The sequence below is a fragment of the Astyanax mexicanus genome, chromosome 9, assembly GCF_023375975.1.
Source record: "Astyanax mexicanus isolate ESR-SI-001 chromosome 9, AstMex3_surface, whole genome shotgun sequence".
Taxonomy (NCBI): Eukaryota; Metazoa; Chordata; class Actinopteri; order Characiformes; family Acestrorhamphidae; genus Astyanax; species Astyanax mexicanus.
The window spans coordinates 38846171-38861732 of NC_064416.1; the positions used below are offsets into that span (position 1 = coordinate 38846171).

Sequence of the window (15562 nt, forward strand, 5' to 3'; positions counted from 1 at the left end):
GAGGGCATAATTCATTGTACCATGGCAAAGTTATAGTAAATATAGCTCATTACAAACTGCTTTTGTATTTATTTATGATAATAAGTGTAATTTTTAGTTTCCATTTACACTTCTGTGCAATGATAGTGCGTCCAGGTTGTTTAATGCACATAACGCCCCCTAAACCAGATTAATTATACATAAAACACGAGAAAGAATTAAATTGTGTAGGTCGGCGCATGCGCAGTACCTTTGGGAAGCATGTATCGATGGGTAGCAAAATTCGACAGAACACCGGACTAAAAAAACTGTTTTTAACACACCTTGGGTTTAGGCTGTATTCACTCAGTCGCAGTTAAATAAACTCACTGGCCATTTAGGAATCACTTAGACCAGAATTATAATAGAATAAACAATAAAATAATAAAATGTTATATAAAATCTAAAAAAAAATCACCAGTGTCAGTGGCTGTCTTTACACTACAAGCCTCAAGTGTTTTTTATTTTATATAAATTAACCTTTTTGTCAAACAGCACACATGCTCTCAATATTTTTTTGGCTGCTCTGCCAATGCTGGCTGATAATGACAGCACTAAGGGCATGAATACTGGCAAACAGATGCATGAAATCCACAAATAAAGAAATATGAAATTTGCAGTGGCCTTTTTTATGCCCAATCAGTTTGAAGACTGAGAACATATGTCTGCACTCCCCTCTAAAGGAATTGGGCGGAAAAAGCATTATTAAAAGATGAGTAATGAAGACTGGAAATTGGAAATCAGTTAATTACAACTTTGTCAGTGTGTCCAGGCCCGGAGTGGCTAATCGGGAGATTCGTGAGGATTCCCGATGGGCCGGCTGTGTCTGCTGAAGTGTCTTATTGTGTACCTTGGGGAAGATGTGGGCAGTTATTAAGGAGTATATCTATGCTGGTGTTTTACCGGAGTCAAGCTATCCGCGCGTATACGCGCGATTTTACGGTAAACAGACGCGCAGGAGGAGAGCACGCTAAAAAACACAGAGAGAGACAGACACGTTTCAGTCGGTTATATTAATTCAGACATACATTAAGCCCAGAAACGAGAAGAAAACGGATTAAAATAACTCACCTCACTGTAGATTTAGTGCAGTACATTATCTATTTGATATAATACCATAACAATCCCATCGGTTTTTAAGAGAGAAAGAGAGAGTTTTATATTAATATTACTTTTTCAATCCATGCTTCAAATTAAATTTCTCATGAGTTTCCCAAAAGGCCAAAACAGATCCAGTACCTCTTAAAAGAGTCCATCCTAGACTATTACCTCTGCAAATTTGGGTAAATTGCACTGTATTGTTTATTTTATATTAATAAAAAAAATGTATGTATGTTTAAAATTAAATTTCTCATGATTTTTCCATAATGCCAAAACAGATCAATGACCATTTGAAAGAGTCCAACCTAGGCTATGACTCCTGCAAGTTTTGGCAAATGTCACTGTATTGTTTATTTTATATTCATTTTTATTTTTATTCATGCTTAAAATAAAATTTCTCATGATTTTCCCATAATGCCAAAACAGCTTCACTACCATTTGAAAGAGTATGTTCTAGCCGATGACTCCTGCAAGTTTGGGCAAATTTCACTGTATTGTTTATTTTATATTCATTTTTGTATTTTTTTTTATCATGCTTAAAATTCAATTTCTCATGATTTTCCCATAATGCCAAAACAGGTCCACTACCATTTGAAAGAGTCTGTCCTAGGCTATCACCTCTGCAAGTTTGGGCATATTTCACTGTATTGTTTATTTTATATTATTATTATTATTATTTTATTCATGTTTAAAATTCAATTTCTCATGATTTTCCCATAATGCCAAAACAGGTCCACTACCATTTGAAAGAGTCTGTCCTAGGCTATCACCTCTGCAAGTTTGGGCATATTTCACTGTATTGTTTATTTTATATTATTATTATTATTATTTTATTCATGTTTAAAATTAAATTTCTCATGATTTTCCCATAATGCCAAAACAGTTCCACTACAATTTGAAAGAGTAAAACATAGGCTATGACTCCTGCACGTTTGGGCAAATTTCACTGTATTGTTTATTTTACAGGTACTGGACCTGTTTTCAAGGATTCAAGGAGATTTTACTGTCATTCGTATCACATGTGGTTCATGAGGTGGAACGAAATTGTGATCTCACGATTCAGTTTACACCCAAGAGCTGTTGTTAAAATAGATATATAAATAAAGTAAGACAACAAAATAAAATAATACAATAAAAATAGAATATAACAAAATGAAGATAAGATAAAATAAACAAAACAGTACAACTTGTCATAGCCTAGGACAGACTCTTTCAAACGGTCATGGATCTGTTTTGGCATTATGGGAAAATCATGAAAAAAAATATTTTAAGCATAAATAAAAAAAAAATTAAATTATTATAAAATAATCAATACAGTAAAATTTGCCCAAACTTGCAGAGGTGATAGCCTATGTTGTACTCTTTCAAATGGTCATCGACCTGTTTTGGCATTATGGGAAAATCATGAGAAATTTAATTTTAAGCATGAGTAAAAAAAAAATAATAATAATATAAAATAAACAATACAGTGAAATTTGCCCAAACTTACAGGAGTCATAGTCTAGGACAGACTCTTTCAAATGGTCATGGACCTGTTTTGGCATTATAGGAAAATCATGAGAAATTTAATTTTAAGCATGAAATTTGCCCAAACTTGCAGAGGTGATAGCCTAGGACAGATTCTTTCAAATGGTAGTGGACCTGTTTTGGCATTATGGGAAAATCATGAGAAATTTAATTTTAAACATGAATAAAAAAAAACAATTAATATAAAATAAACAATACAGTGAAATTTGCCCAAACTTGCAGGAGTCATAGACTATGTTCAGTAAGAAAGAACATATCCAAAGATCCTCTCGCTAACACGGACCAGGAAGCTTCTCCTCACGAGTAATAATACCTGTGTACAAAGAGAAAGAGCTCAAATCAAAAACGTTTAATCACGTATTTCAATTTATTGGCTGTAAGATAATTATTTATTATGTTAGTAATATTGCAAACAAATATAAAGAAATAGCATTAATCCTTTGAAATAATAATAATAACAAACCCAGTAATTATAAGCAGAACACTTAGACAGAGAGAGAGAGGTTTTTCTTGGATTAAAGCTCACAGATGGCCCAACTCACCATGAAACCAGGGGGCAACTCGACTCTCGCCTTGCTGTAAACAAACTCTGAGGGTCTGCTCCTCTTTAAACCAGCGAATAATTTCATCCCTGCTGGACGTCGACAGCGACCGGCGCATACCTGGCTTCCTGTTGATCATAACGGAAAAAAAACGAATTCAGAAAAGCTTTAAGAAAGACAAGCTGTCTGACTGCCTCTCTCATACCAGAAAATCCTACATGACATCAGCTCTACAAGCCCAGGAAACAATAGAGGGTTAAACTGATAAGCATATATGACACAGCCTAGAGCAGTGATGGTATAGTTACTTTGAAAAAGTAATCCGATTACTGATTACTCCTTAAAAAAACTTAGTTACTTTATGGATTACGCGATGTGTGTGTGTGTGTGTGAGGTGGAGAGAGAGAGAGAGAGAGAGAGAGAGAGAGAGAGTAACGCACAGTGACTTGGATAAGTAACTTTAATCTGATTACTGCATTGGAAATAGTAACGCGTTAGATTACTCGTTACTGAAAAAAAGAGTCAGATTAGAGTAACGCGTTACTAAGTTACTAAGTTACTGACATCACTGATCATGACCAGCAAGGAGAAGCTGGTTGAACAGCATAACCAGAAAAACCAGCATGACCAAAATCAACCAACACTGTGCTCTCAAGAACCAGCTAGCTAAACAGCACAGGGTATCTTTGCTTTTAAGATATTTAATTTTGAGAAAAAAAAAACAAAAACAGGAAAAAAGGGTGGAATTCATGGAATTGTATTAGCTTCATTATATCCATCCAGTTATCCAGCAGTGAGGCATTTTTTCAATAATGTCTACAGTGGTTAACTCCATCCGGAAACTCAATGTTATGCATCAAATCTGAACAAAAACTGCATTAACATCCTGAGTTATTCCATATTTCCCTCTCCAAAAGCTCCCAAAAAACGTTTTATCATAGACTGACCATCTCTGTTCATCTGCCTACTGCTGCCAACAGCACTGCCCCATGCCAGCTGCTCCCTCACTGCCTGACCCACGGCTCACCATGTGTGTTCGATGCCACTGACATCCATGTCCAATAGCACTGTCCACACTCATTTCTCATCCTCTAAATGAGTTCATTATTACCGCGAGGGCTTAGAGAGCGGTGGCCGACAGCGGCCCAGCGGAGAAGAAAGCTTGGACAGCAGGAATGGCTGGCATGACTTTCCCCTGGCTGTCCGTCAACGCCAGACGGCTATTCAGAGAGACGACCCCCCCGCCGGCTGCTTCTGTAACTCAAGCCCACTGTCATCTTCAGGGTCAGTGAAGGGTCAGACAGCTGGGCATCCTCAGAGAGCGCCGCACTATGGGTGGAATGTGGGAAGGACGGTCAGTGATTGGCCGTTTTGCCTTTCCATCGCTGTTTCCTTTAGCCTGATTGGTTATAGGAACTCTTTTGGTCCCTGATCACCTTTTCCCATTCCCATGGAATGTCCAGGGCAGAACGAGTGGCCCGGCCAACGCACCTCACCCTCATCATCTCATACTCACTGCTGAGGCTCTCACTGTCAATCACCGTGGCCTCCAGCGCTCTCCTCTTAACACCCAGCATGACTGCTCTCATCACTCTGCGGATCAAGGAGCGGCTTCCCGACCGCCGACCTCGCCACTTTCTCTGCTTTATTTCACACTGAGGGGAAAAAAGCTCCTCTAAAGCCTGGTGTGATTGTAATGGAGCAGTGGATCAGTGGATCTATGTTCTGGTGATGGTGGTGCACCATCCAGAACTATATTTTGGATATGCTGGGAAGTTGGTGATGAGGTGGGGTGCTGATCTTCCAACATCCTGATCTCACAAATGCTCTAGTTGTTGAATGCAATTAAATCCTCATAGCAATTCTCCTTAATCTAGTAGAAAGCCTTCCCTGGACCATAGTGACAGTTGCTGCAACAAAAGCAGGATAATACCAGACATCACACCCTGCAAAATATAATTTCAGGGAGAAATAATTACATCCTTGACCTTCTCTTTCAGAACCCTCAGACCCAGCATTCCTATAGATACAGCTCTGTAAAAAATAAGAGACCACTTAAATATGATGAGTTTCTTTGATTTTACATTGCATTGCACTGCACTGTGTATGTGGGTCTTTCCGTATCTCTCTATCTCTCTCTTTCTCTCCCCACCAAAAAAAACTCCTTGGTCAACTAAGCATGAAAATAAACCAATCAGGATGCTTTGTTTGTCACTTTCTCTGAATCTCTTGCCCTTTCTTGCTTGTCCACACTCATACTCGCTCAAAAAAATGAAATTTCCAGGATACTGAATATCATTTGTGGGCATCACAGAGCCCCTATTAAAATGTGTGAAACTCACTGAATTTCCTTGACAGGTCTTTATATTTGAAGAAACAATGAATGGGCAGTTGTTCCAATACTTTCTACAGTTTCTATAGTACATGTTCTGATGATGATGATTAAATAGTGTTAAAATCTCTCTAGAGACTACCGGTATGTTGTATTCATAGACCTCTCCACCAAGATTTGCCAGTGTCTTTATTTTCTCCGTAGACTTAGCTTATTTGGTGTCTGTAAGAATATTATGTTGATTTTTTACAGAGCAACTATTGAGTCAATTCTGAGCTACAGCATTATTGGTTGGTTTGGAAATCTGACAGTTAAATCAAAGACCTCAATTATGAGCCTAGTCAAGACAGCAGGGAAAATTATGGGCACCCTTGCCCCTCCTAGCCTGCAGTAGTTGTGGGAGCAGACGATATGTAGGCTAGCAATGAACACTGTATCTGATACACAAGTGTATCCTTTATAAATATGTATATATATATATATATATATATATATATATATATATATATATATATATATATATATATAATTTTATTTCAAATTTTTCCCATTTTCTCCCCAATTTACACGGCCAATTACCCAACCCACTCATTAGGACTCCCCCTATCACCAGTAATGCCCCAACATACCAGGAGGGCGAAGACTAACACATGCTTCCTCCGATACATGTGAAGCCAGCCACTGCTTCTTTTCGAGCTGTTGCTGATGCAGCATTGCCGAGCAGCATCACAGCGCGCTTGGAGGAAAGCGCAGCAGCTCGGTTCCGATACATCAGCTCACAGACGCCCTGTGCTGTGGACATCACCCTAGGAGTGATGTGGGGACAGAGCGCCATCTACCCACCCGGAGGGAGCAGGGACAATTTTTTTCCCTCTGAGCGCCTGTAGCTTGATGGCAAAGCTGCATGAGCGGGAGTTCAAACCTGCGACCTCCTGCTCATAGTGGCAGCGCCTCACAAGTGCTGTATCCTGAGTACCAGCTCATGAACTCTGGTAGGAGATACAGGGTCCCGTTGTGTTGGTACAATAGGTACAAACTTTGCTTTGTACCTTTATCAGTAAAGATGTTAAATAACAACAATGTTGTGGGTCTGTGTAAAAGTATAAAAATGTAATGCACTGGGAATTAATGTTATGTTGGCCAAGGTTATGTTTTTTGTGTTGTGCAGCATGCCCTCTGTCCAAGCAACATTTCTCCTTTAGAAGACAAATAAAAGAACTTTTACTTTTTTAATGAACTTAAACATACGGAGCCCGGGAGGGGCCGTGGATAAAAAAAAAATTAAATCGAGTGAACGATGTAGCAGTTCGTGCTCACGTTTTCTTTAATTCGAGTGAACGATTTGCAATTCGTGCTCACGATTTCTTTAATTCGTGCTCACGATTTCTGTAATTCGTGCGCACGATTTCTGTAATTCGAGTGAACGATTTCTGTAATTCCTGCTCACGTTTTTATGCAATAAGACAATAAGCTGGGAGGGAAAGGAGCATTTTCTCTCTTGATCTGTTACAGGGGTGCAGTGATGATAATCAGTTATCTACCTTTATAACCTGCTGATATTAATGCACTAGTGTTACAGTTAGATGTACAGTACAGTGAGCAGATTTTGCCTGGTGGTGGAATCTCTACAGCGCGTGGGGGAGAGCCGTCCGCGGCACGGGTTCCCTGGCCGCGAGCGCAGGTCTTCACGGAGCTTATTTACCAACAATATAGACAAATATAGTCAATTCCAGTCATGATTAAAGGAAACAAACATTACTAATGCAGGATAACTGTGTGTTATTAAAACCAGATCAAAACAAAGTTATAATGCAATGTGGAACTGTTTATAATTTCTTATTTTCAACAATAGTATAACGTAAAGAAGTATAATTATATAAATATACAGCTATAAGACTTAGGTCCAAATGTACACTGTAAAAGTTAATAAAGATAATACAAAATTAATGCAAGGTGTGACAGTTGTCTATGAATGGCTCATATAAGAGCTGCTTTAAATATGTAACACTATATAAAATCAAAATAGCTGGTCTAAAATACTATTAATACAATGTATTAAGATATTTAGTAAATAGGCATTTCATATAATAATTTGGATCAATTTGATAATTTATTCCAATATGTTTCCTAAAATAATTAAGTTTCTATATCTGATGAAATGTCCTGAATATCTGCTTATTCTCAAATCACAGTGTCCTGCCCAGAAACATGCCACAAGCTTCAAATAAAAAAAATATAATAATTATAAACTTCTTAAATGTATATTTTCTGAATTATGTGTTTATTTATTATACAAATTATTAAAATATAGATTAAATCTATCATAAAAGTAATAATGATGTAACCAGATTTAAGAAGGTGTGCATTTCCTTGGAGGCTGGCTGAATGTTATTTAGAAATTAATAAACACATTTGCACATTGCATTATAACTTTGTTTTGATCTGGTTTTAATAACACACAGTTGTCCTGCATCAGTAAAATGTTTGTTTCCTTTATTCATGACTGGAATTGACTGTATTTGTCTACATTGTTGGTAAATAAGCTCCGTGAAGACCTGCGCGCGCGGCAGGTGTCTGGCGGCGGGGGAACCGATGCCGCGGACGGCTCTCCCCCACGCGCTGTAGAGATTCCACCACCAGGCAAAATCTGCTCACTGTACTGTACATCTAACTGTAACACTAGTGCATTAATAACAGCAGGTTATAAAGGTAGATAACTGATTATCATTACTGCACCCCTGTAACAGATCAAGAGAGAAAATGCTCCTTTCCCTCCGAGCTTCTTGTCTTATTGCGCATAAAAACGTGAGCAGGAATTACAGAAATCGTTCACTCGAATTACAGAAATCGTGCGCACGAATTACAGAAATCGTGAGCACGAATTAAAGAAATCGTGAGCACGAATTGCAAATCGTTCACTCGAATTAAAGAAAACGTGAGCACGAACTGCTACATCGTTCACTCGATTTTATTATTTTTTTTATCCACGGCCCCTCCCGGGCTCCGTATAAACATGTACACCATTCAGAAAACATTACCTCTAAATTAAGGTAAAACATCGTCTCGAGCATCAGATGTTTAAAGTTTTTTTTCTAATACAATTTTATAAAATAAAACTTTCAGAGACTTGATTCGAGTTTTCATCACTATGAAATGAGTGAGACTTTAGGATGGAGAGTTTCACACCCAAACACTCTAAATGACTGTTAAAATCTAAAGAATTAAAGGGTTTTATAATAAATTATTTGATTTTCATGAATCAGTATTAGTTAATTAGTTAACTCAACTCATATTGTTGTCAATGCCAAAAGACACGTGAAATCAGTTGCATTAGGTGATGGCTTGGGACCACCCACATCTGTATAATATGTGAGGTGTTATCATGTGAGTGAGTCTGATAGCAAGCTTGCTCATGGAAGGGCGACAAGAATGATGGGATTTTGATTTAGTGTCAGTGCAGCTTTCTTTAGCTTTTTGGGACATGGCGAAAGTCGATAGACATGATACTAGTTCCTGTCCTATATAACGTGGCAAGTTAATGTAACTTCAGCATAAATGGGCTAATGTAGTTAGTGGTTAATGTAAATACATTGGTTTTGATGACCAAAACAGTCAACACATGCTGCCCATACAGTATATAAACCCTGTGAAATATACAGAATTGAACGGGATGTGTGGTTGCTTTGCATTTCAGAGTTCTTGGCAACCTGCCGAGTCTTAATTGGATTCGTTTGACTAATTTCACATAATGAAATAATGAAAAACATTCATTTTCATCCGGTCCTGTTTGTACGTTTTTGTGTGTCTACAATCCTGCTTTATGAAGACTGAACGAGGTTCATTAACTCCGTGACCTCCTCCTTTGAGCAGTGGAGTAATGCACACTTCATGTGGCCTCAGGTTTCTCCTAGGTCAGAATCCCAGCCGGGAGTTAATGATGACGTCCCTCAGGGGTCGTGGGGCTCCTGGGGCCCATGGGGTGAATGTTCCCGCTCCTGTGGTGGGGGGGTCCACCAGCAAACGAGGCCGTGCCTCCCAACCGTCACCCCTCTAGCTGCAGCATACACTCCCAGACAGGCTCCTCATGTGGGGCACCAGGAACCGGGACACGTGGAATCAGCCTTGAGGCCCTCTGTGCCAGTGCATCGCGGGAATACACACCTCACCAGCCGTGGGCAGCCTAGGAAGCAGCAGAATGAAGTACGACCTGGGCGACGGTACAGTCTTCTAATGTTGCTATCATTTAGTGTCTTTATTGTGGGACTGATGTGTGTGTGACATTATTTAATAGTTTTTTTAGCTTTATTTTTTTAGCTAATTTTTTAACACAAATTAATCAAAGTACTTACTACTATAGCATTTAGAAGTTAGAATATTTCTTTGTTGTTAGGTAAAAATATGGGAAAAAATCGGATAACTTTGCATTTGCATTTTGTCACCTTACAGCCACAACCTTAAATGTATTTTTTTGAGATTTTAAGGGATAGACAAAAACAAAGTAGCACATAATTCTAAATAGTAGAATGAAAATGATACATGGTTTTCAATTTTTTAAATAAAATAAAACAGCACCCTTTACTCTAAAACTTCTAAATAAAATCCAGGGCAATCAATTGCCTTTAAAAGGAGAAGCATTAGAAATCCACAGCCCAGGGCAGCTCCAGGGCAATCCTGGAAGAAAACCTGTTGGAGGCTGCAAAAGACTTGAGACTTAAAAGGAGATTCACCTTCCGACAAGACAATGACCCTAAACATACAGCCAGAGCTACAGTGGAATGGTTTAGATCAGAGAATATTCATTTGTAAGAATGGCCCAGTGGAAGTCTTGACTAAATCCTATTGAGCTTCTGTGGCAAGATATAAAAATTGCTGTTCACAGACGCTCTCCATCCAACCTGGCTGAGCTTGAGCTGTTTTATAAAGAAGAATGGGGCAAAAATATCATTCTCTAAATGAGCGAATCTGGTAGAGATATAGCTCAAAAGACTTGCAGCTGTAACTGCAGCTTTCTCAGACTGTATGTATGAAAACCATGTATCATTTTTGTTTTACTTCACAATTATGTGTGTTGGTCTATCATTTAAAATCTCAATAAAATACAAATTCAAGTATAAGCCTCTGTACATGTAATTGTAATAAGGAAATCTAGGTAGGTCAGCAGGAGGGGGGAGGTCAGTGTGAATTAAAAAGTCTTGCTCTACTTGTTTCCCACAATTTTTACCACAATTATCATTGTATAATTAGCACCCTGATTGACACCTCTATAAATAAGTAATCTGGTCACATGTTCTTCGGTGCAAAGCACAACACTAATTATTCCAATTCTTCTGAACATGTAGAATGTTAATTTTTGTTTTTTTTGTTTTGTGTGTGTATGTTGTTTTTAAAGGCGGAGCAGCAGCCGCATCACTCCTGGAATGTACGGCTACGGGAAGATGCCGTATGTGATGTCCTCACAGAGCGACCAAAATATACACACCAACCTGCACCAGTATCGCCCCCCATCCGACTACAGACACCACAGCTACAGACGACAGCAGCAGCAGCAGCAGCTGAACAACAGAAATACTCACCAAATCACCCACCACAACTCTCACCACAACACCAACCAGCAGACCTGGGTTCCTTTATATCAGCCCAGCTCTGGCCTTCAGAGTCAAACCGAGCAGCAGTATCCTACTGGCACTCAGACGTCAGGGTCCAGCCAAACGTCCACTCAGACCAGACCCTACAACCCCCTGCCAGCTTCCTCCTGCTCCGGAGAGTCCAGCCTGTACAAGAAGTGCAACACAAATGTAAGAATTGTAATGTATGAAATGTATGTTAAAAAAAAGTATTTGCCTCCTTACAGATGTATTTAGTTTTTTTCTTTTTTCATACTTATCAAACAAACTGTAATAGCAGAGAAAGATAACCTGAGTATATATATATATATATAAAAAACAGTTTTTAAAATGATGATTTTATTTTTATTAAAGCTAGCTATTTAAACCAACCTGGCACTATAAATGAACTTTGATTAACTAACTTTTCTGGACTAACTACAACCAGGCCTGATTACTACAAGACCTGTAGAATCAAGAAATCACTTAAATACAACCTGTCCGACAACATGAAGCAGCTAAAAGATATAAAAAAAGCAACACATTATGCCCAGATATGAAGAAATTCTAAAACAGATGAGAATACAAAGTCTGCAAAAGGTTACCAATTAATTTCTAAAGCTTTGGGACTCCAGCGAACCATGGTAAGAGCTATTATTCACAAATGGAGAAAACACGGAACACTGGTGAACGTTCCTATTAGTGAAAGGCCTACTTCAAATTACTCTAAAAGGGCATGGACGACTCATACAGGAGGTCATACAAGAACACAGATCAACAGCTAAAGAACTGCAGGTCTCACTTGATTCAGTTAAGGTCAGTGTTAATGATTTAATAATTAAAAAAAGGGACTGGGAGTAAAAATGGTCTCTATGGAAGAGTTCCAAAGCAAAAACAAAGCAAATATATAAATATATATATATATATATAAATGTGTGTGTGAGTGGCGCAAGCTTCGCCGGCGCTCTGCTTTGTTTCACTTTTTGTTTGTCGACCCAGTTCCTCCTATTTCCCTGGCGGAACCACAGCCCAGTCCACCTTAAACACTCCCGTTTAGTTCTGAGAAGCCGTTTGTTTTGTTTTCTCTCTTCCCCGGTTTATAAGGTGGCCAGCTTTGCTTACTTCCCCCACGCTTGTGCTCGGCGCTAGTTCATTTCCGCCCTCGTTCGGGTCTCCCCTCCACTCAGGTTTTTGTTTTTCTCCCGTTTTCGTTTTTTTTTTTCCACCAGTGTTGAGGGGTTACTGTCGAGTTCACCTGCTTCGTATTCTGCTTCTCTGCACTTGGGTTCTACAACCTTCTGGGCTGGAGAGCTACTGCTCCCAACCCATTACATTTTGATTTCAGTGTAGAAGGGCTCTATGGATGTGGTGGGTGGTGATGTCTCCTCACAGGAGTCATAAACACAGGAATTGTCCAGGGGGAGGAATGTTACAGAGTTGGGGGTTTACACACACCACTGCCTAAGAGATTGAGAAGCAGAGGTCAGGGGTTAAATGTAGTGCTGCTGAGGGCACAGAGAGCGTGACCTGGAATCTTTATTTAAATGTGCTTCTGTTATGGATTCAGTGAAATAAATTGCATTAATATTTGCTACCCAAAAGGTACTCAACATTATAATAGTAGTAATATTATATTATTATTAAAATAATCTTGTATTCATTTGGACATAATGTACATAAATAAATACAAATATATAATAAATTAAATAAAAATGTTAAATATATACATTCAAAATGAATACTAATAACTGTTACCAGTTTACTTATAAAAACCTTAATTATGTCTAGTGTTGAACCATGGCAATAACATTTATCATTGACAAAAAATGAAAATAACATTCAACAACATTCAGTAGCAGAAAACCCGAATTGCATTAACAGCAAGCATCACAAATTACACTATTTACTCTGCAGCATATGCTCTTAAGACATAATGAGTTAAAATGAGGTAGAGTGAGGTGTTTCATATCGTATCATGCACAATAATATATGCAAAAATAGTTTACAGAAATGTGACATTGTAATATTGCAATACTGCAATACTTTTTTTTGCTGCTACATCACTTTATTTTGGTTATATTTTTTATTTTGTTACACTATTATTTCGAAAAATGGAAGGTTATTATACAAAATCTTGGTTAGTTACTGTTTTCTTCCTACAGTTTTTTTCCAATTCCTTTTACGCTAAATGTTTTAAATGTTTATCATTTAATTGTTATTTAAATGTATTTTAAAGTGACACACAGAGAATATAACAACTTCTAAAGTCAAGTCTCCAACTCTTTTAACACATTTTCTGCTTTACACAAATTTTATTTCAAATTTCAATTCAAAACAGCACTTTTTAAATGTGCTGAACTTTTCTGTATAACACAACAATTTGACATAAAAGTCACATGTTTACTGTATTAAAACACTGTTATTTAACAGAGTTCAGTCCAATTTCAACCGTTTTACTGTCGCCTTCTTGACAATATACAGACATTTAGACAAAAAAAAAAATCTACAATTTGTACTATTTTACTATTATGGTAAAGCTTATTAAAGTGATTTTGCTTAGTGTGTATTTGATAATGCTATTTGCAGTTTTGGTTGTAGTGAATAATTTTTAAGGATATATATATATATATATATATATATATATATATATATATATATATATGTATGGTATTTTGCAGTTTGGGTTTGTAGTTTTGTAAATTGTGTTAGGTATATTGATAAAATTAGCCTAGTATACAAAATTGTGTTTTAGCAATTGAAAAAATAATAGTAATGAATGAGCAGGTGTCCCAATACTTTTGTCCATAATCTCACAGCTATTAAAAGATATGACTGACCAGTGTTTGTATTTACCCATCATTTATCCTACAGCCCTGTCCTCCAGCCAGTAAGCCTGTCAGAGACGTCCAGTGTTCCTCCCATAACAGCCACCCGTTTATGGGCCGACTCTACGAATGGGAACCTTTCAATGAGGGTAAGAGTCCTGTACTGATATACTTTTGATATTTTAGTTTAAACCATAGACTGTGTATAGCTGGACAGAGCATCGTCTCTCAAAAGTGAAGCCACCACAGGTCGGGCGCCCCCTGCTGTTCGGTTGCAGAAAGCTGTGTAACCCCACCCATTCCTATAGGTTTCAATGGCAAAACAGACAACATTCAATCACGTTTCTTTTCCAATATACTGCAATTCTACCTCCATTATTTAAATGCAGCAGCTAGTGTAACCTCTGCTTATATTGTACAATTTTATATTCTCACAGAATTCATTTTTAAAAACGTTATTCAGCTTTAGTCAAAAAGGTGTGGTTATTGTAAAAGGGCTGGGTTACACCTAGCCGGGGTGGGACCAATGACTGTATGGGTGGGACCATAGACTGTGTGAGCTCTATGGAGGCAGCCCTCAGGGGCGGGGTTATTTAAATGAGTCGGCTGTCTCTCTACAGTCTTTCTCCCTCCTCTGGCCTCTACTGCGCAGACTCGGGTTTCAGGATCGCCAACATAATGGAAGATTTTGGCTTTATTTTCATTAAATGAATGGGAACGGCGACACGGCGTCCATCTTTTTTATAGTCTCTGGTTTAAACAGGCTTAGTTTATATATGTGGAGCGTAGAGGCAGATTAGCAGTGTCTACATAGAGTACTACATCAAACACTTGTTTTAAAAATAAAAAGAACCTTTTATTTTTCATGATTTGAGTGAGCTGTTTAATTTGTCTCTGCTGTTTCGTTTCGACAGGCAGTGTATGACATGACGTATAAAGTATAGTTTACAGCACTTTCATAGATTTTACACCTTGTTAAGTTGTTACGTTGATTCTGAGATGGGGTCGCCAAGCAACAGCAAGGCCACAATATCACAGAATGTCTATCTTGGGTGGTAATAAACATAGCATCACCATCTGTCAGAATGTCATTGTGTTTTTAGAGTGATGAAGACGTGAATAATGCCACCCTAATTTAAGTATGTTGGGTTTGTCACGGTGTAGTGTCTGCCTGTAATCCCTCCGTATCCCTCACTCTTGTCCAAATACAAATGTTACTTTTGGCTGTCCTAAATATGTTCTGTCATGTTGGCACATATTTTTATTTATGTGCTCACAGCCCTATTCTGGCACAGACTCTCCTTTACCTAACCTGAGTAGAATTTGATCTAGCTCTGTCAGAGGCTGCACAGGATCCAGTAGTGTGTGTTCACGTTTGCTAAGGAAATCAAATTTATGACTTTTGATACGATACCTGCCTAAATATGTCAATATTGATATTAAAACGATACCACAGCAAAACCTAAAACATCAGAATAGAACAGAATGGATTAATATAAGACCAAACATAGAACTAAAAGTTTTTTTTTCTTTACAATTAGTAAAAAATAGAGAAAAGATTAATGTTGATGTTTATTTTTCATTTTAAGTAAGAATATCAAATTATTATCCAGC

The 15562-nt window shown here is 37.9% G+C and overlaps 1 protein-coding gene and 1 long non-coding RNA gene across 4 annotated transcripts in view; one reads left to right on the forward strand and one right to left on the reverse strand.

The window, feature by feature from the left end:
• The window catches only part of LOC125804591 (uncharacterized), a 349596-nt gene that overhangs the window by 181142 nt on the left and 152892 nt on the right, over positions 1-15562 (reverse strand). The gene's annotated exons all lie outside the window — the stretch shown is intronic.
• LOC103024772 (thrombospondin type-1 domain-containing protein 4) overlaps positions 1-15562 on the forward strand; it is a 114238-nt gene that overhangs the window by 24356 nt on the left and 74320 nt on the right. For all 3 annotated transcript variants that reach the window (XM_022679829.2, XM_022679830.2, XM_007251880.4), the window contains exons 4-6: positions 9421-9737; positions 10910-11315; positions 13995-14097. In XM_022679829.2, the coding sequence (XP_022535550.2) occupies positions 9421-9737; positions 10910-11315; positions 13995-14097 (826 nt within the window). The remainder of the gene's footprint in view (positions 1-9420; positions 9738-10909; positions 11316-13994; positions 14098-15562) is intronic.